Here is a 12,357-nt window from a genome sequence, read left to right on the forward strand (position 1 = left end):
AAAACGATATGAAAATGATCACTGCCTTGTAGGTCACTGTCAACCTTCCAAGAAATGTGAGGAAAAAGTGAAAGAGGGCAGACAAAAATATCAATAGCATCAAAGACTGACTAGATGCATGAAAATAAGTATAAACACCAGTACTGGAGAGAGAAAGGTTGTGATCTGAGAGCATACGTTTTATGGAGTGAACCCCTCCAATCAATATCAGCACCTCCCCAGAGGTGATTATGTCCATTATAATCCCCCAAGATTAAAAAGGGAGACGACAACACTTCAATAACAGCATCAAGGTCCAACTGATCATAGGTCTCTCCACGAGAGATTGAGAGAACAGACAGTGATGGTATGACCCAGAAAATAGGGATGGCTACATTCTCCAATGGTATATCAAGTGGCAAAGATAGAGCAGGCATGTGCTGGTCAACCAGCAGTGCCACACCTCCAAGTACTTGTCCATCACACAACCTGTGACTGTGGTATAAAGAAAACTGCTGAAAGGTGGCTACATTGACAGGTTTCAAAAACATTTCCTGTAAGGAAAGATACACAGGATGATAAAAACCAACTAGCAGCTTGATGTTACCTAAATTAGAAGGGAAACCTCGACAGCTCCACTGTATCAATGTAGCCATTTTTATTTACATGGAGGAGAATTTGGTGGAGAGCCCTTCTGTTTCTGACCATGTCTTTTATCTTCATTCTATTAGTAGAAAGAGATCTATTGATCCTGCCCTGGGTCAAATTGTCTGTCAGTAGATGAATGGAAGATCAATGAAGAGCAAGTTTGCATTTCACTAGTATAAAGGGAAAATTAATAATTGTAGAGGCAACGTCCAAAAGGGAGAAGCAATCATTTTGCCCAAGACTTGAAGGTCAAGCAAGCAGGGGAAGGAACAAAAGTGCTGGATGCATGAGGAAAAACCTCACTAAAAGTATCAGCAATATTTTCTACATCAGCAACTTCCTGGCCACTTGAGAAGAAGATGGAAAAGGGATGGGAGACATACCTTCTACTGATCCTCAGAATCTTGTCCCAGATAATTTTGGAACTGGTGGTAGGAGAGATGCTAGTTGTGAACTTAATCCAAGATTCCATTTGGCTTTGAAACCTCACCAGCCAAGTGTGGGCATAGGCCCACTGATAAAGAATGCAACTACAAATAGAGGGATACTATTGAAAGGTATCCCAGGCCAATTTCTGAGCCTTCCATGCCTCTTGGATGAGAATACCATGAAAAAGGTGTGAAGGTCTTGGGAACAGATTGAGCAGCTGCCTGGATGATACAGGTCATTGCTAACACACTGTCATTTATCAACGTCAGGCAGACAACAACAGGATCAAGTACTGAGGGATAAGTGAAGAAGACCAGTTGGTCTGGTACAACTTCCAAGAAGGGTCACAGGTTGGGTATCATTGACCATGGCCAAAATCCCTTGAAATGATAAGAAAATTAACACTGCACCCTGGATCACTATCATCTAGCAATACCAACTGTGAGGCATGAGCTCACCTTATTTGATTTTATTACTTTACAGAATCTCTACCAACATACCCTCAAATCTAATTATTTGCCCAAAGTAGTGCATTGTCCATTATATACACATGTAGTATTATTCTATTCAGAAGAAGAAAGAAATCATTGTAATCCCAAATGGAAGAGTTCTGGGAAAGAAATATAGCAATAAGATTCATAATTTTTTTGTATACTTGTCTGAAAAAAAAATTACTCACTTATTGAAATGAAACTTTTTTGAAACAGTGAAATTTTGATTCACTCCATAAATACATATATAATGATTTAGGCAGCTTTACAAGTACAATAAGCCTTAGTTTTCCTCAACTAATCAGTTAATAAAAATACAGAAATTGTACATTTCAACTCAGTGATAAAGCAATGTTTAAACACAGTTTAAACTTAAAATCAGAAACAGTATACTTATATATAAACCATAAAAAGAACAAAAGACAAAATTTAATCCAACCTCTAAAGTTAATGGATTTTATGGGCAAGCCTTTCACTTGTAAAGATTAATATAGCACCAAAAATTGTTTTCTTAGAGCAAATCTATGCTCTTCATTTACAAAGAAGAATAAAAACACAGAATTTGCGTTCATAAACTTACTGCTTACTCAATGAAAACAGCACCAAGAGAAGATGAATATCTTCTCTTGAACTTAAATGTTTGTTTTATGTAACTTCTGTCAACTACAGCTTTAGTGGTCTTTGTAAATGAAAAATCATATTAACAAATTCTATATTAAAAAAGTAAAATGATCTCAAGGTTTAAAAATGTAATGTTTCTTCATTTGTTGTGCAAATTAAAAGTTCAAATACAATACACTGCAAAATGCAAGTAAATTAATGGCCTTGTTGGCTAAAGATAAAAATAAAATAATATGCAAAATTTATGAAAATACAGGAAAGATCAGGCATACTGAGACATGTCTCAAGTGAATATAATGTGGCCATCCATTCAAATTATTTTAAGATCTCAAGCCAATGGTGAAGAAATATAACTTGCTCATTCAAAAACAGAAGCTACAATTTAATCAGATTACTTCAGTACTTCAGTAAGATGGAGAACAGGTCTGTTATTAATATTTATTTCTGTCATACACTTTTACCACTTTGCATAATACTGCATTTGCAAACAATTCACAAATTTTATATACTTTTCCAAAACCAAAATTCATGAGCAACAACATTTCATATAAACCTTTAATTACAGTACCAAATATGTTTTTAAAGTAAATAAATTCAGAATACTCTAATATGCAAGGCAATTATTCAAATATATCAAAATTGAATAAACAGCTCTTTATAAAATGAAGAAGTTTTTATTTTTCTTCTCATATTTCTTCAGGACATAAAGATTACTAGAATTTACATATTTATAACTGCATAAGAAAAATTTATGTGCTATAAACAGAAATAAAAAAACAAACTTGCCAGTTTTCATCTGATATAGAAATCAAAATTTCTCTTAATGCTTTTTCAGGATTTTTTGAAATATTGTCATATTCTGAATGCCCACTATCACCAGGTTTTTGGTCTCCAGCATTACTTGGTGGGTGTTCTTGGTTTGGAGGTCCAGCAATGATGTTTAGGTGTACATTATTATGTACCCGACACTCTTCATTTGAACTAGGTCTAGTGAAGTGTGTAAAAAATTTACCAGCCAAATTATTTACCTGTATACATGTTTATAAGGTATAATGAATATTTAATGGTTAAAAGATTTCTCATTTCACACACTAAAATATTACTCAAATTTAAATCTTGTATCTTGATCAAAACAAATATCATTTACCACATGAAATTCTAAGGGTATACATCATCCAGTGAAACATGTAAGAAGGGAAAATAGTTTGTACCTTTGACTCTCACAAATGGACAAGTGCTTTAACCAGCTAAGCTATTCTATCTTGAATTCTACAAATATCAGTTGTATTACTTTGTTGGTTATCTAGAATGGAATTTGACAAAGCTCTAAAAGCTAAGCTGATCAGCTTATAAAGTCAGAATTTATTCACTTCTCAAGAAAACATTATAATTCAGAAGATAGTTTTCTAACCTTAAATTAAGATTTATACATGTAAAACATTTAAAACTGATACTTTCAGCAAACAAAAAAAAGACGATGCATAGGTACTCAGCTTTATAACATTCAAATATTTTGTGAAACTCTGCACTTAATAACAAACAAAGAAAAAAGTGAGACTTTATATATTTGAGAGAGTGGTCCAGTTAAGTAAAGTATCAGATGGTGTATTAGGGTCAATGGATGTCAGTTTTCACAACTTCAGAGCATGCTATGCTACTTCCATGGTACTTAGTCATTAAATATCAATCTTATACAACACTCTACATATCTAATGTTTTGAAAATAAGTCAAACTGCAACTAAGGAAACAATGACATTATATAGTCAGAATAAGAAAAGTCTTTTATATCTGTAGAAATAAAATTTAACGTTAAGGCCACCATTAATATTTTGTGCTTAGACTGAATAAAAAATTTTAATTAACTTTTTTTTGGGGGGGGCATTGCACTACATTAATTTTAAAAAATTAATGTTGGTTTTCATATAAAATAAAATATATTTGAGATATGTAGACGAATATAGATTATTTATAATTTATCTTCCAAATTCTTGTTCTTTTTGGCTCAAAAAACTAATAATTATCATATGATATTAATTAATTCATTTGAGATACTGCACAATGAAAATTTTTTATTTTCCAGTTCCAGTTAGCATTTTATTCCTCTGGATCATTTTGTTTTCAGATATTTGTACAAAGCTACTGATGGTTATCTCTGATAACCATCCATAATGTTAAGCTGATAGACTTGAGGGAAGGAAGTTAATCAAAAGCATCCATTCACCAGATAGTGGTATTTGCCTGCACACTAACAACATCCACTTCCCCAAAGTCCAGATATAAATTCCTTTTTTGTTTACGTTGATGTCAAGCGTATTAAATAATGGGCCATTCTCAGCCTACTTCTCTGAAGAAGCATTAGACAACCCAATTGCAACTTAATTTGGTGAATGAACTGAAAAAACAAAACAACAAATGACATACAAACAAACATCAATGTTAAGCAATTTGTAAGTGGCTTAAAAACCAATACTATAGAATCTATATGTTTAACTACTGATATATTTATATAAAATTTGTATGTGTGAAAAAAACCTTTTAACAGTTACAGGAACCGATTGTAACTGATACCTCCACAAATATATTCTTAATATGTGATGCTTTAAATGTTATGTTATGAAACTCCAATCTATTGAAAACATCTTTTAAACATAGGTCCAATTTACATGTGGCAATAAAATTAAAATAATGCAGACAACAATTAGAAATTATGTAAAATACACACTGACCATGTGGCAAAATTTTAAATTAAGCAAGTCTTGCCTAAAGTAAAAATAGCTTATTTAAAAGGATTTTAGAGATAATTAATACAAGTTAATCATCAACCTATGTAAATAATATGCTTGCATTTGTTTGTCCAAAACTTGTCACACATATTCCTCAATCGAACACTACAGATCTCACATTGTTAGAAAAACTTTTGTCTGAAAAGTCTAGACTGCACATTGGATTTTGAATTCGGAATCAACAAGTATGCTACACAATAACACAATGCTATCATCACATGACGATTGTTTTGATTTCAACTTCAGTTTTCTATTTGCAAGGTATTTTAAACAAACAACTCTTAACCAGAATTTAGTTTCCTAGAAGAAAAAAAAAGGAACATTACACTGATTACAATTGCTACAGGTTTTCTTGACTAATTTAAGTCTAAAATATATGTGTGAAGTTTGTTCAAAACCATATGCTTGTCACTTTGTGAACATGCATTCAGACATTTCTGCATATTCAGATAAGTTTGCCTTCATTACAACTTTACATTTACTTAACTTTCCAATAACTCAGCTTTGGTACATTTCATAGACTATGACAAACACCTTTAAGCTACTTTTTTTCTTCAGTACAGGTTTTATTCTTCATTTTTGCAAGATTTATTTAAACTAATAAAATCTGTCATTCACTAAAGACTCAAATATTTCACACTCTTTACAGTATTATAAGTACCATTACTACACTTTATTGTTTACTTTATTTATAGTTTCATTAAATAAAATTACATTTACTTGTGTCTGTTTGTCTGAACTCATAAAATGTTTTCAAATAGACCAGCTTGACTGGTTAATTAGTATTTTATGTTGCAGAGCAACAATAATATCTGCACCAAATAAGTTGTAAAAATACAAAATTAAAACGTTGTAAAAATAATCAAGTTAAAAACCAAAAAAGTTCCAAAAGTAGGTTCAAACTTAAAAAGAATTAAATAGACCAATAGTCCATAAAAATGTAAAAGACAGAATTAAGCTGGACTGAGAGTATTGGCAGTACTTTGTACATCAGCAACTTCCTAGCCATTGGAGAGCAAGATTAAAGACTACCTCTCATTACCCGTGGGAACGACATGTCAAAAATGGTACCACCATGTATGATTGTAACAATGACATGACAGTAAAATGTGGGCTATTGTAACTCAAGTGTCACAAATGTCACACACACATTGGTGGATTAGTCCCAAATAAAAGAAAATGATGAACTAAAAACTTTGACCAACATATAATCTAGACAGGGCAACTTTGTTCTTCCAATCCTTATGGGAAAAAAACAGCTAAAGAGTAACAGAAGACTTGATTTAGAAAAGCTTGTTATCATGTTTCTCACACCACATTGACTGCCAAATGGTGCAAATTTTAGCCTCTAGGGGAAGACTGTAGTCCATATATGGAACAGAGATGGCCTCAACAGCACCAGAACAGACAGAAATAGCTGTGATATCAAGCATGCTTATTACCATTAATGAAGAAAAGTAGGCCAGTTGTTGTTGAACATTGATGAGTATTGGATGAGTACTAAAGTGAAGCAAAATGTCATAGCTCCACGTCTTGTTGTAGGCCTTTTCAAGTTCAAAGAACATAGAAACTACATGTTTTAGCTTGAGGAAAGCTTCCCTGATTGAGATTTCAAGTCAAATCAGGTGGTCCACTGTGAAGCACTGTTGATGAAAAAATAGATTGTTTGAGTTGAGGAACCAAACAAGACAAGCATTAATGATCCTCTGTAAAACCTTACATAGACAGCATCAGGAAAAACATTCTCCTGCAAGATCTAGTAATAAACAATTAGAAGAATAGCAAGAGAGACAGGAGAGAGATGGCATAAGTCCAACTGATGTACTGCTAATTTAATAAAGAGCCAGTTTAAGTTCCACTAGTGTAAAGAGGTGATTATGATTATAGAAACAATTGGCCTGAAAGGCTTGAAGGCCAAGAAGACAAGGGAAGAAACAAAAGTTCTGGATGCATGAGAAAAGTTCTCACTGAGAGTATTGGCAGTACTTTGTATATCAGCAACTTCCTAGCCATTGGAGAGCAAGATTAAAGACTACCTCTCATTACCCTTCTGAATGTTGCCCCATATGACTTTTGAATTGGTGGTAGAAGAGATGCTACTTGCAAACTAGTTGATGACCTTCAAGTGTGTATCAAGTGGCAAAGACAGATTGAGCACATGCTGGTCAACCAGCAGTACCATCCCTCCATGCTCACAATCATCACACAACCTGTCATTCCAGTTTAAAGAAAACTGTTGAAAGGTGACTGTACCCAGCAGGTTTCAGAAATGTTTCCTGTAAGGAAAGACACACAGGATGGTAGGAATCAACTAAGGCCTTAATGTCGTCAAGATTAGAACAGAAACCTCGACAGTAAAATTATATCAAAGTGGCCATTTTTACTTAGGTGAAGAACCCTTCAGTTTAAGTGTGTGTGCGTTTTCTTATAGCAAAGCCACATCAGGTTATCTGCCAAGTTCACCGAGGGGAATTGAACCCCTGATTTTAGCATTGTAAATCCATAGATTTACCCCTGTACTAGCAAGAGACTTCAGTTTATGACTACGTCATTTGTCTTTATTAGAAGGAGGTGTCTTGACCTCCAAGAATACTGTCCTGGGTTGAGGGACAGGTCTTTTTCAGTAGACATAGATTCCAGTGATTGAGGGCATGAATGACTAATTGTTCTACATCTCAGAACTGAAAAAAATGGACATGAGCATACATTTCAAGCCTGGGCCAAAGAAACTGGGCTCAGGCAGTCACTGGAAGGAATGGTAACAGAAGATGTTCATTTGTCAATTTGCTTGTCTATCAAGGGCAAAAGACTTCACACCATTGAAGAACATCTCTGTTGAAGGTATGGAAAAATCTGTCTGCACTCCCATTATAGTAATGGTATGTAGTGCAGCCACATAAGTGTAAAATGGAGTATGGAACAACAACTTTTGAGCCTACAGGTAAGAAATGTTATTAATGGTTTTTAAATGCTGTACCTCTTTCTCCTTCATCCACTTAGAGTAAGAACCAAACTAAGAGGGGTGGAAACCATTACAATTGAAGCAGTCAGGACCAAGTTGACACTTGTAGGCATTGTGGTCTTTGCCACCACAGACAAGCAAGCATCAAGATGTATTCAAAAGACTGAACTGCTGACAATGGAAACATCAGAGAGAGTTGGGAATATATGGCCATACCTTGCAGTTAAGATAACCTGCCTTGACAAAGGCAGAAATGTAAACATAAAAATAAGAACATTGATAGGCAGCATAATTCCTTCTTTAAGAGTGGAAATATGTCACACAGCAGAAACTCCTTGGTTGCAGAAACCAGCAAGAATCTCCAATTTGGAAAATTTTTCCAAAGTCCCCCTTAAAACAACTCCTTGTAAGAAATTCAAAATATCATGAGGAATTACATCAACAGGTATATCCCCAATGGCCTTCAAATTAAAGAGAAATTCACTGGGTTTCAGGGTAGATGTTTCCTCCAAGATTTTTCCAAAATATAGCTTCTTGACTGGCTTTTGAAACCCAGCAAGCCCCTCTAATCCCCTCTGAATAAAAAAAAAAGAAAAAAAGGGAGACATTTGCCATAAAGACTGGTCTGACAAAGAATGTAGTATAATAAAACAAGGTACAGGTGCAAAATGAGGTGGAAACTACTGTTCAGAGTCTTCAAGACAATCATTTATTAATTAGCTGTTTCTGGAGGATTTGGACAAAGAAAATGATGAACTAAAAACTTTGACCAACATATAATCTAGACAGGGCAACTTTGTTCTTCCAATCCTTATGGGAAAAATACAGCTAAAGAGTAACAGAAGACTTGATTTAGAAAAGCTTGTTATCATGTTTCTCACACCACGTTGACTGCCAAATGGTGCAAATTTTAGCACCATAAACTACATGGTTTATTTTTAATAAGGGAAAGAGAAAAGTTCAGTGCCCACTGACTATACCCACAATGGGGTCCTACTAGGGGACACATTACAATGCCAAACAAGAACATCACAGCAATGCTAGGGTTTCTTGAGCATTATACTCAAATACCAGCATCAGACACAATGTCTACAGCACCTATTAAAAATACCCAACACTGGTACTCAGCCAATCTTACCCCAACAGGACCAACTGATTAACTCAAAGATATCTGCCTACAGGAATTCCAGTGGTGTGTTGGGGTTGGACCTCTCAATCAACAGGATCCTTTCCTCCACTTCACAGGTCATCATGCAAAGCCCATTTGCATTTATTAAAGTTATCATAATGTAGCCATAAAGAATCAATCATTATTTAAACAAGATATGTACCCAGAGGCATGAACTGAAAAAAAAAAAAAAAACTTCTCTGGGAGGTCTCTTCACCATGTACAGGCATCTGCACTGAGTGGAAATAGACCAGAATTTATTGATCTAACACATAATGCATAAAAGAAAGAAAGCATAACTTAAATGCCACATGGGAAAATAATAACAAAGGAAACTTCAAGCAAAGGGCATGAAAACTACTGCAAATGTTTTACAGGTTAAAGATGGTTTAACACTTATTTTTTTAAATAATTAAAAGTAATCAAACTTCTAGAGTTAGAGTGTAGTATCTTTTAAAAGGCCATTAATAAGACTGTCTGTCCAGCATGTACCACTCAGTAAAACTTAAGAACAAACTAAATCACAATTAAGTCAAAAATTATAAATCTTGTACCATCAAACTAGACTTTAATGAGTCTAAAAATCCAAACTTTGCTTATGTAACAATTATTCAATTATATACAAATTACACAAAATATGCTTGAACCTTTTAATTAAATAGATGGAAGACTACTTTTTTTTCTAGAAATGCTTTTGATTAAGAAATACTTACTTGTTCCTTTTTGTAGCTGGGGATGTTAGGAAAGGCTTTTTCTTTACTGGAAGAAAAATATGCAGTTTTCTCAATAAGTTTATTGACAACTTTTGTAACTGATTCAAGTAACACATGTACAGTATGTTTGGGTTTTATATTAAAAATTCAGGTAATGAAAAAGGTACCTCTTATACAACTGGATAAATTTAGATGATTAAAAAATATCCATTATAATTTGATACACAGCCCTACGTGTAGAAACTATCAAAACATACAAGTTTTCTGTATACTCAGTCAAAACAGGTGCAAAAAATTCTTACCTACAGTAGTCTGTTTGACAGTTGTATGAGACTGATGATCTAGCAACTTGGGAAGTTGTTCCTTCCACTCAATAGAAGCTTCAGACACTGGAAACTGCTTTTTCCTATAAAGCATTGGTAAAGTAGTAATTAAACACTAACAATTACAGTGCTAACACCATATGAGAATCAGGTTTATTATGAAAGAATAATAAACTTTTTGCAATAGTTATTATTAATAATTTACAATGTAATCAAACAAAAGTATCTAATAAACCAGTATAAACATGTGATGGTTTTTCACCTTAAGCACATTATTTGTGGGTCTTATGGGTTAAAAGTTATAGAGATTATTACAGTTTAATAACATATTTTACCAATTACAAGGTGAATGTGTCACTTTAATGACCAGATACAAGGAACCTTATTTAGGGATATTTTTTTTAATCCTATGGCTTTAGATGGGTCAAAGTGCAGAAGAATATGAAATCTCAGCTGTCTTCCCATTGAATTGCTAAGATATAAATTTGTTAAATCCACCAGAGAAGAGTTTTCTACCTTGAACTATTTTTAACTGATTCAGTTAACACTTTTAAAGCATACACAAATTACACAAAAAATGCTTGAATATCTTAACTACTTTAAACTGCAGTTATGGTTCTAACAACATAAATCTACAGAGATTATTAAAATAAAATAATAAAAACTGTAAAATGAACAGGAATATTTTATTCTTAACATAAAAACCATCTTGAACTCAGACTACGACTATAAAGTGTTTGTAAATTCATAAGAAAAACTTTAGTAAAAAAATAATTATTTTACAAATAATTTTTTAAAACCTATTTAGAAAACCAAATAAATTATATTAGTTATATTCCCTGTTTTTTGTGTTATAAAATGCATATTTGAAAGCTCCATGAATTATTTTTTCAGACAATACAATGACAAAAAATATATTTGCCAAAGCATAGTTCCCAAGTACAAAAGGCCTTAACAGAGATAGAAGTGCACATTTTTTTAAGTATATTTCATTTCATTCTTAAATATTTTTAACAAAAGTAAGTAGTGCATAAACTTCTTAGGTCAGGTCACAATATTTATCTTGATTATAAAGTTAGAGCTTTCAGGGTTAGCACATGCTACAACATGATCAATATTTACCCTAATCTGCACTGGAAACATCTCGCCATTTTTTTTTATTTTTATTTTTTTTACTTTTCATATGGAGTGAGCATTCAAAGTACAGTAATATGTGAATAAAATTTAAGGCAAATATAGAAAAGTTAGACAATAGGGTTTATAAAATAAATAACTGTTATTGTATGTTACAATATCTAATAATTCTAAAACAAAATAAGGAATTATTGGTTTTGTTTTATATTTTTCAAAGTTTTACTTCATTATACATTGATAATTTCACTAAAGTTAGTATCAGATGAAAATAAAAGACAAAATAGAAAATTAAAGAAAAATTTTGATATTCATATATGCATATGAAATATGAGGAACTGTAGAATGAAAAGGAGCAGTTTTGTTGTTAACATGAAATCACTTTGGACTCAAATTAAATCTACAAAGGTTTTGTAAATTAATAGCAAATAAATGTTTAGTAAAAATACTTTACTACAAAAGCCGATTTCCTGTGTGTACAATAGACTTGTAGCATTTAGCACACAATATGCCAAATTTCATCAAGATGCACTTAGCACATTCAGAGTTATGACATATAAACTTACACAATTACATAGAGGTTACAAGGTCAGACAAATTGACTGAGTCCATACACATAGGGTTAATTAGTTAAGCAAACTTTCAAAGTTGTATGCATATACAAAATACATTACCATCAAGATATGATAAATTTGCAAATGTTGAATAACTTTTACACACTATCCCACTACCTTTTAGTAGACTGTAATCTTCTCACAAGGGAAATGTTCAACAGGTGGCAAAGGAATGAGACAGTTTCATGTAAGAGTGAAATAGGAATAAGGCAAAGTAGTGCATGGATAGAACAAATGAACCTTCTAGCTATGGGTTCAGTATGTAAATTTGTAACCACAACATAAACAACAGTTTCCATACCACAACTCTTAACACTGCTTGTTTCTACTTAATTTTATTGTTTTATTGCCTTCTAAATCAGTCTAACTAATAACTCCATTGTAAATCACTTCATGAACAATCAGCTCATAATACCATATATATGTACCTCATAAAACATTTTTATCATTCATTTTTGCATTATCTAATAAGTTTCTAATTTTTACACTTTAGT

The 12,357-nt window shown here is 32.8% G+C and overlaps 1 protein-coding gene across 2 annotated transcripts in view; it reads right to left on the bottom strand.

Moving 5' to 3' along the window:
- LOC143225673 (TOG array regulator of axonemal microtubules protein 1-like) overlaps positions 1-12,357 on the bottom strand; it is a 49,255-nt gene that overhangs the window by 15,252 nt on the left and 21,646 nt on the right. For both annotated transcript variants that reach the window (XM_076455503.1, XM_076455502.1), the window contains exons 6-8: positions 10,098-10,201; positions 9,796-9,841; positions 2,955-3,155 (exon numbers count right to left, since the gene is read on the bottom strand). In XM_076455503.1, coding sequence (XP_076311618.1) covers positions 2,955-3,155; positions 9,796-9,841; positions 10,098-10,201 — 351 coding nt within the window. The remainder of the gene's footprint in view (positions 1-2,954; positions 3,156-9,795; positions 9,842-10,097; positions 10,202-12,357) is intronic.

The sequence above is a fragment of the Tachypleus tridentatus genome, chromosome 9, assembly GCF_004210375.1.
Source record: "Tachypleus tridentatus isolate NWPU-2018 chromosome 9, ASM421037v1, whole genome shotgun sequence".
In the NCBI taxonomy this organism is placed as follows: domain Eukaryota; kingdom Metazoa; phylum Arthropoda; class Merostomata; order Xiphosura; family Limulidae; genus Tachypleus; species Tachypleus tridentatus.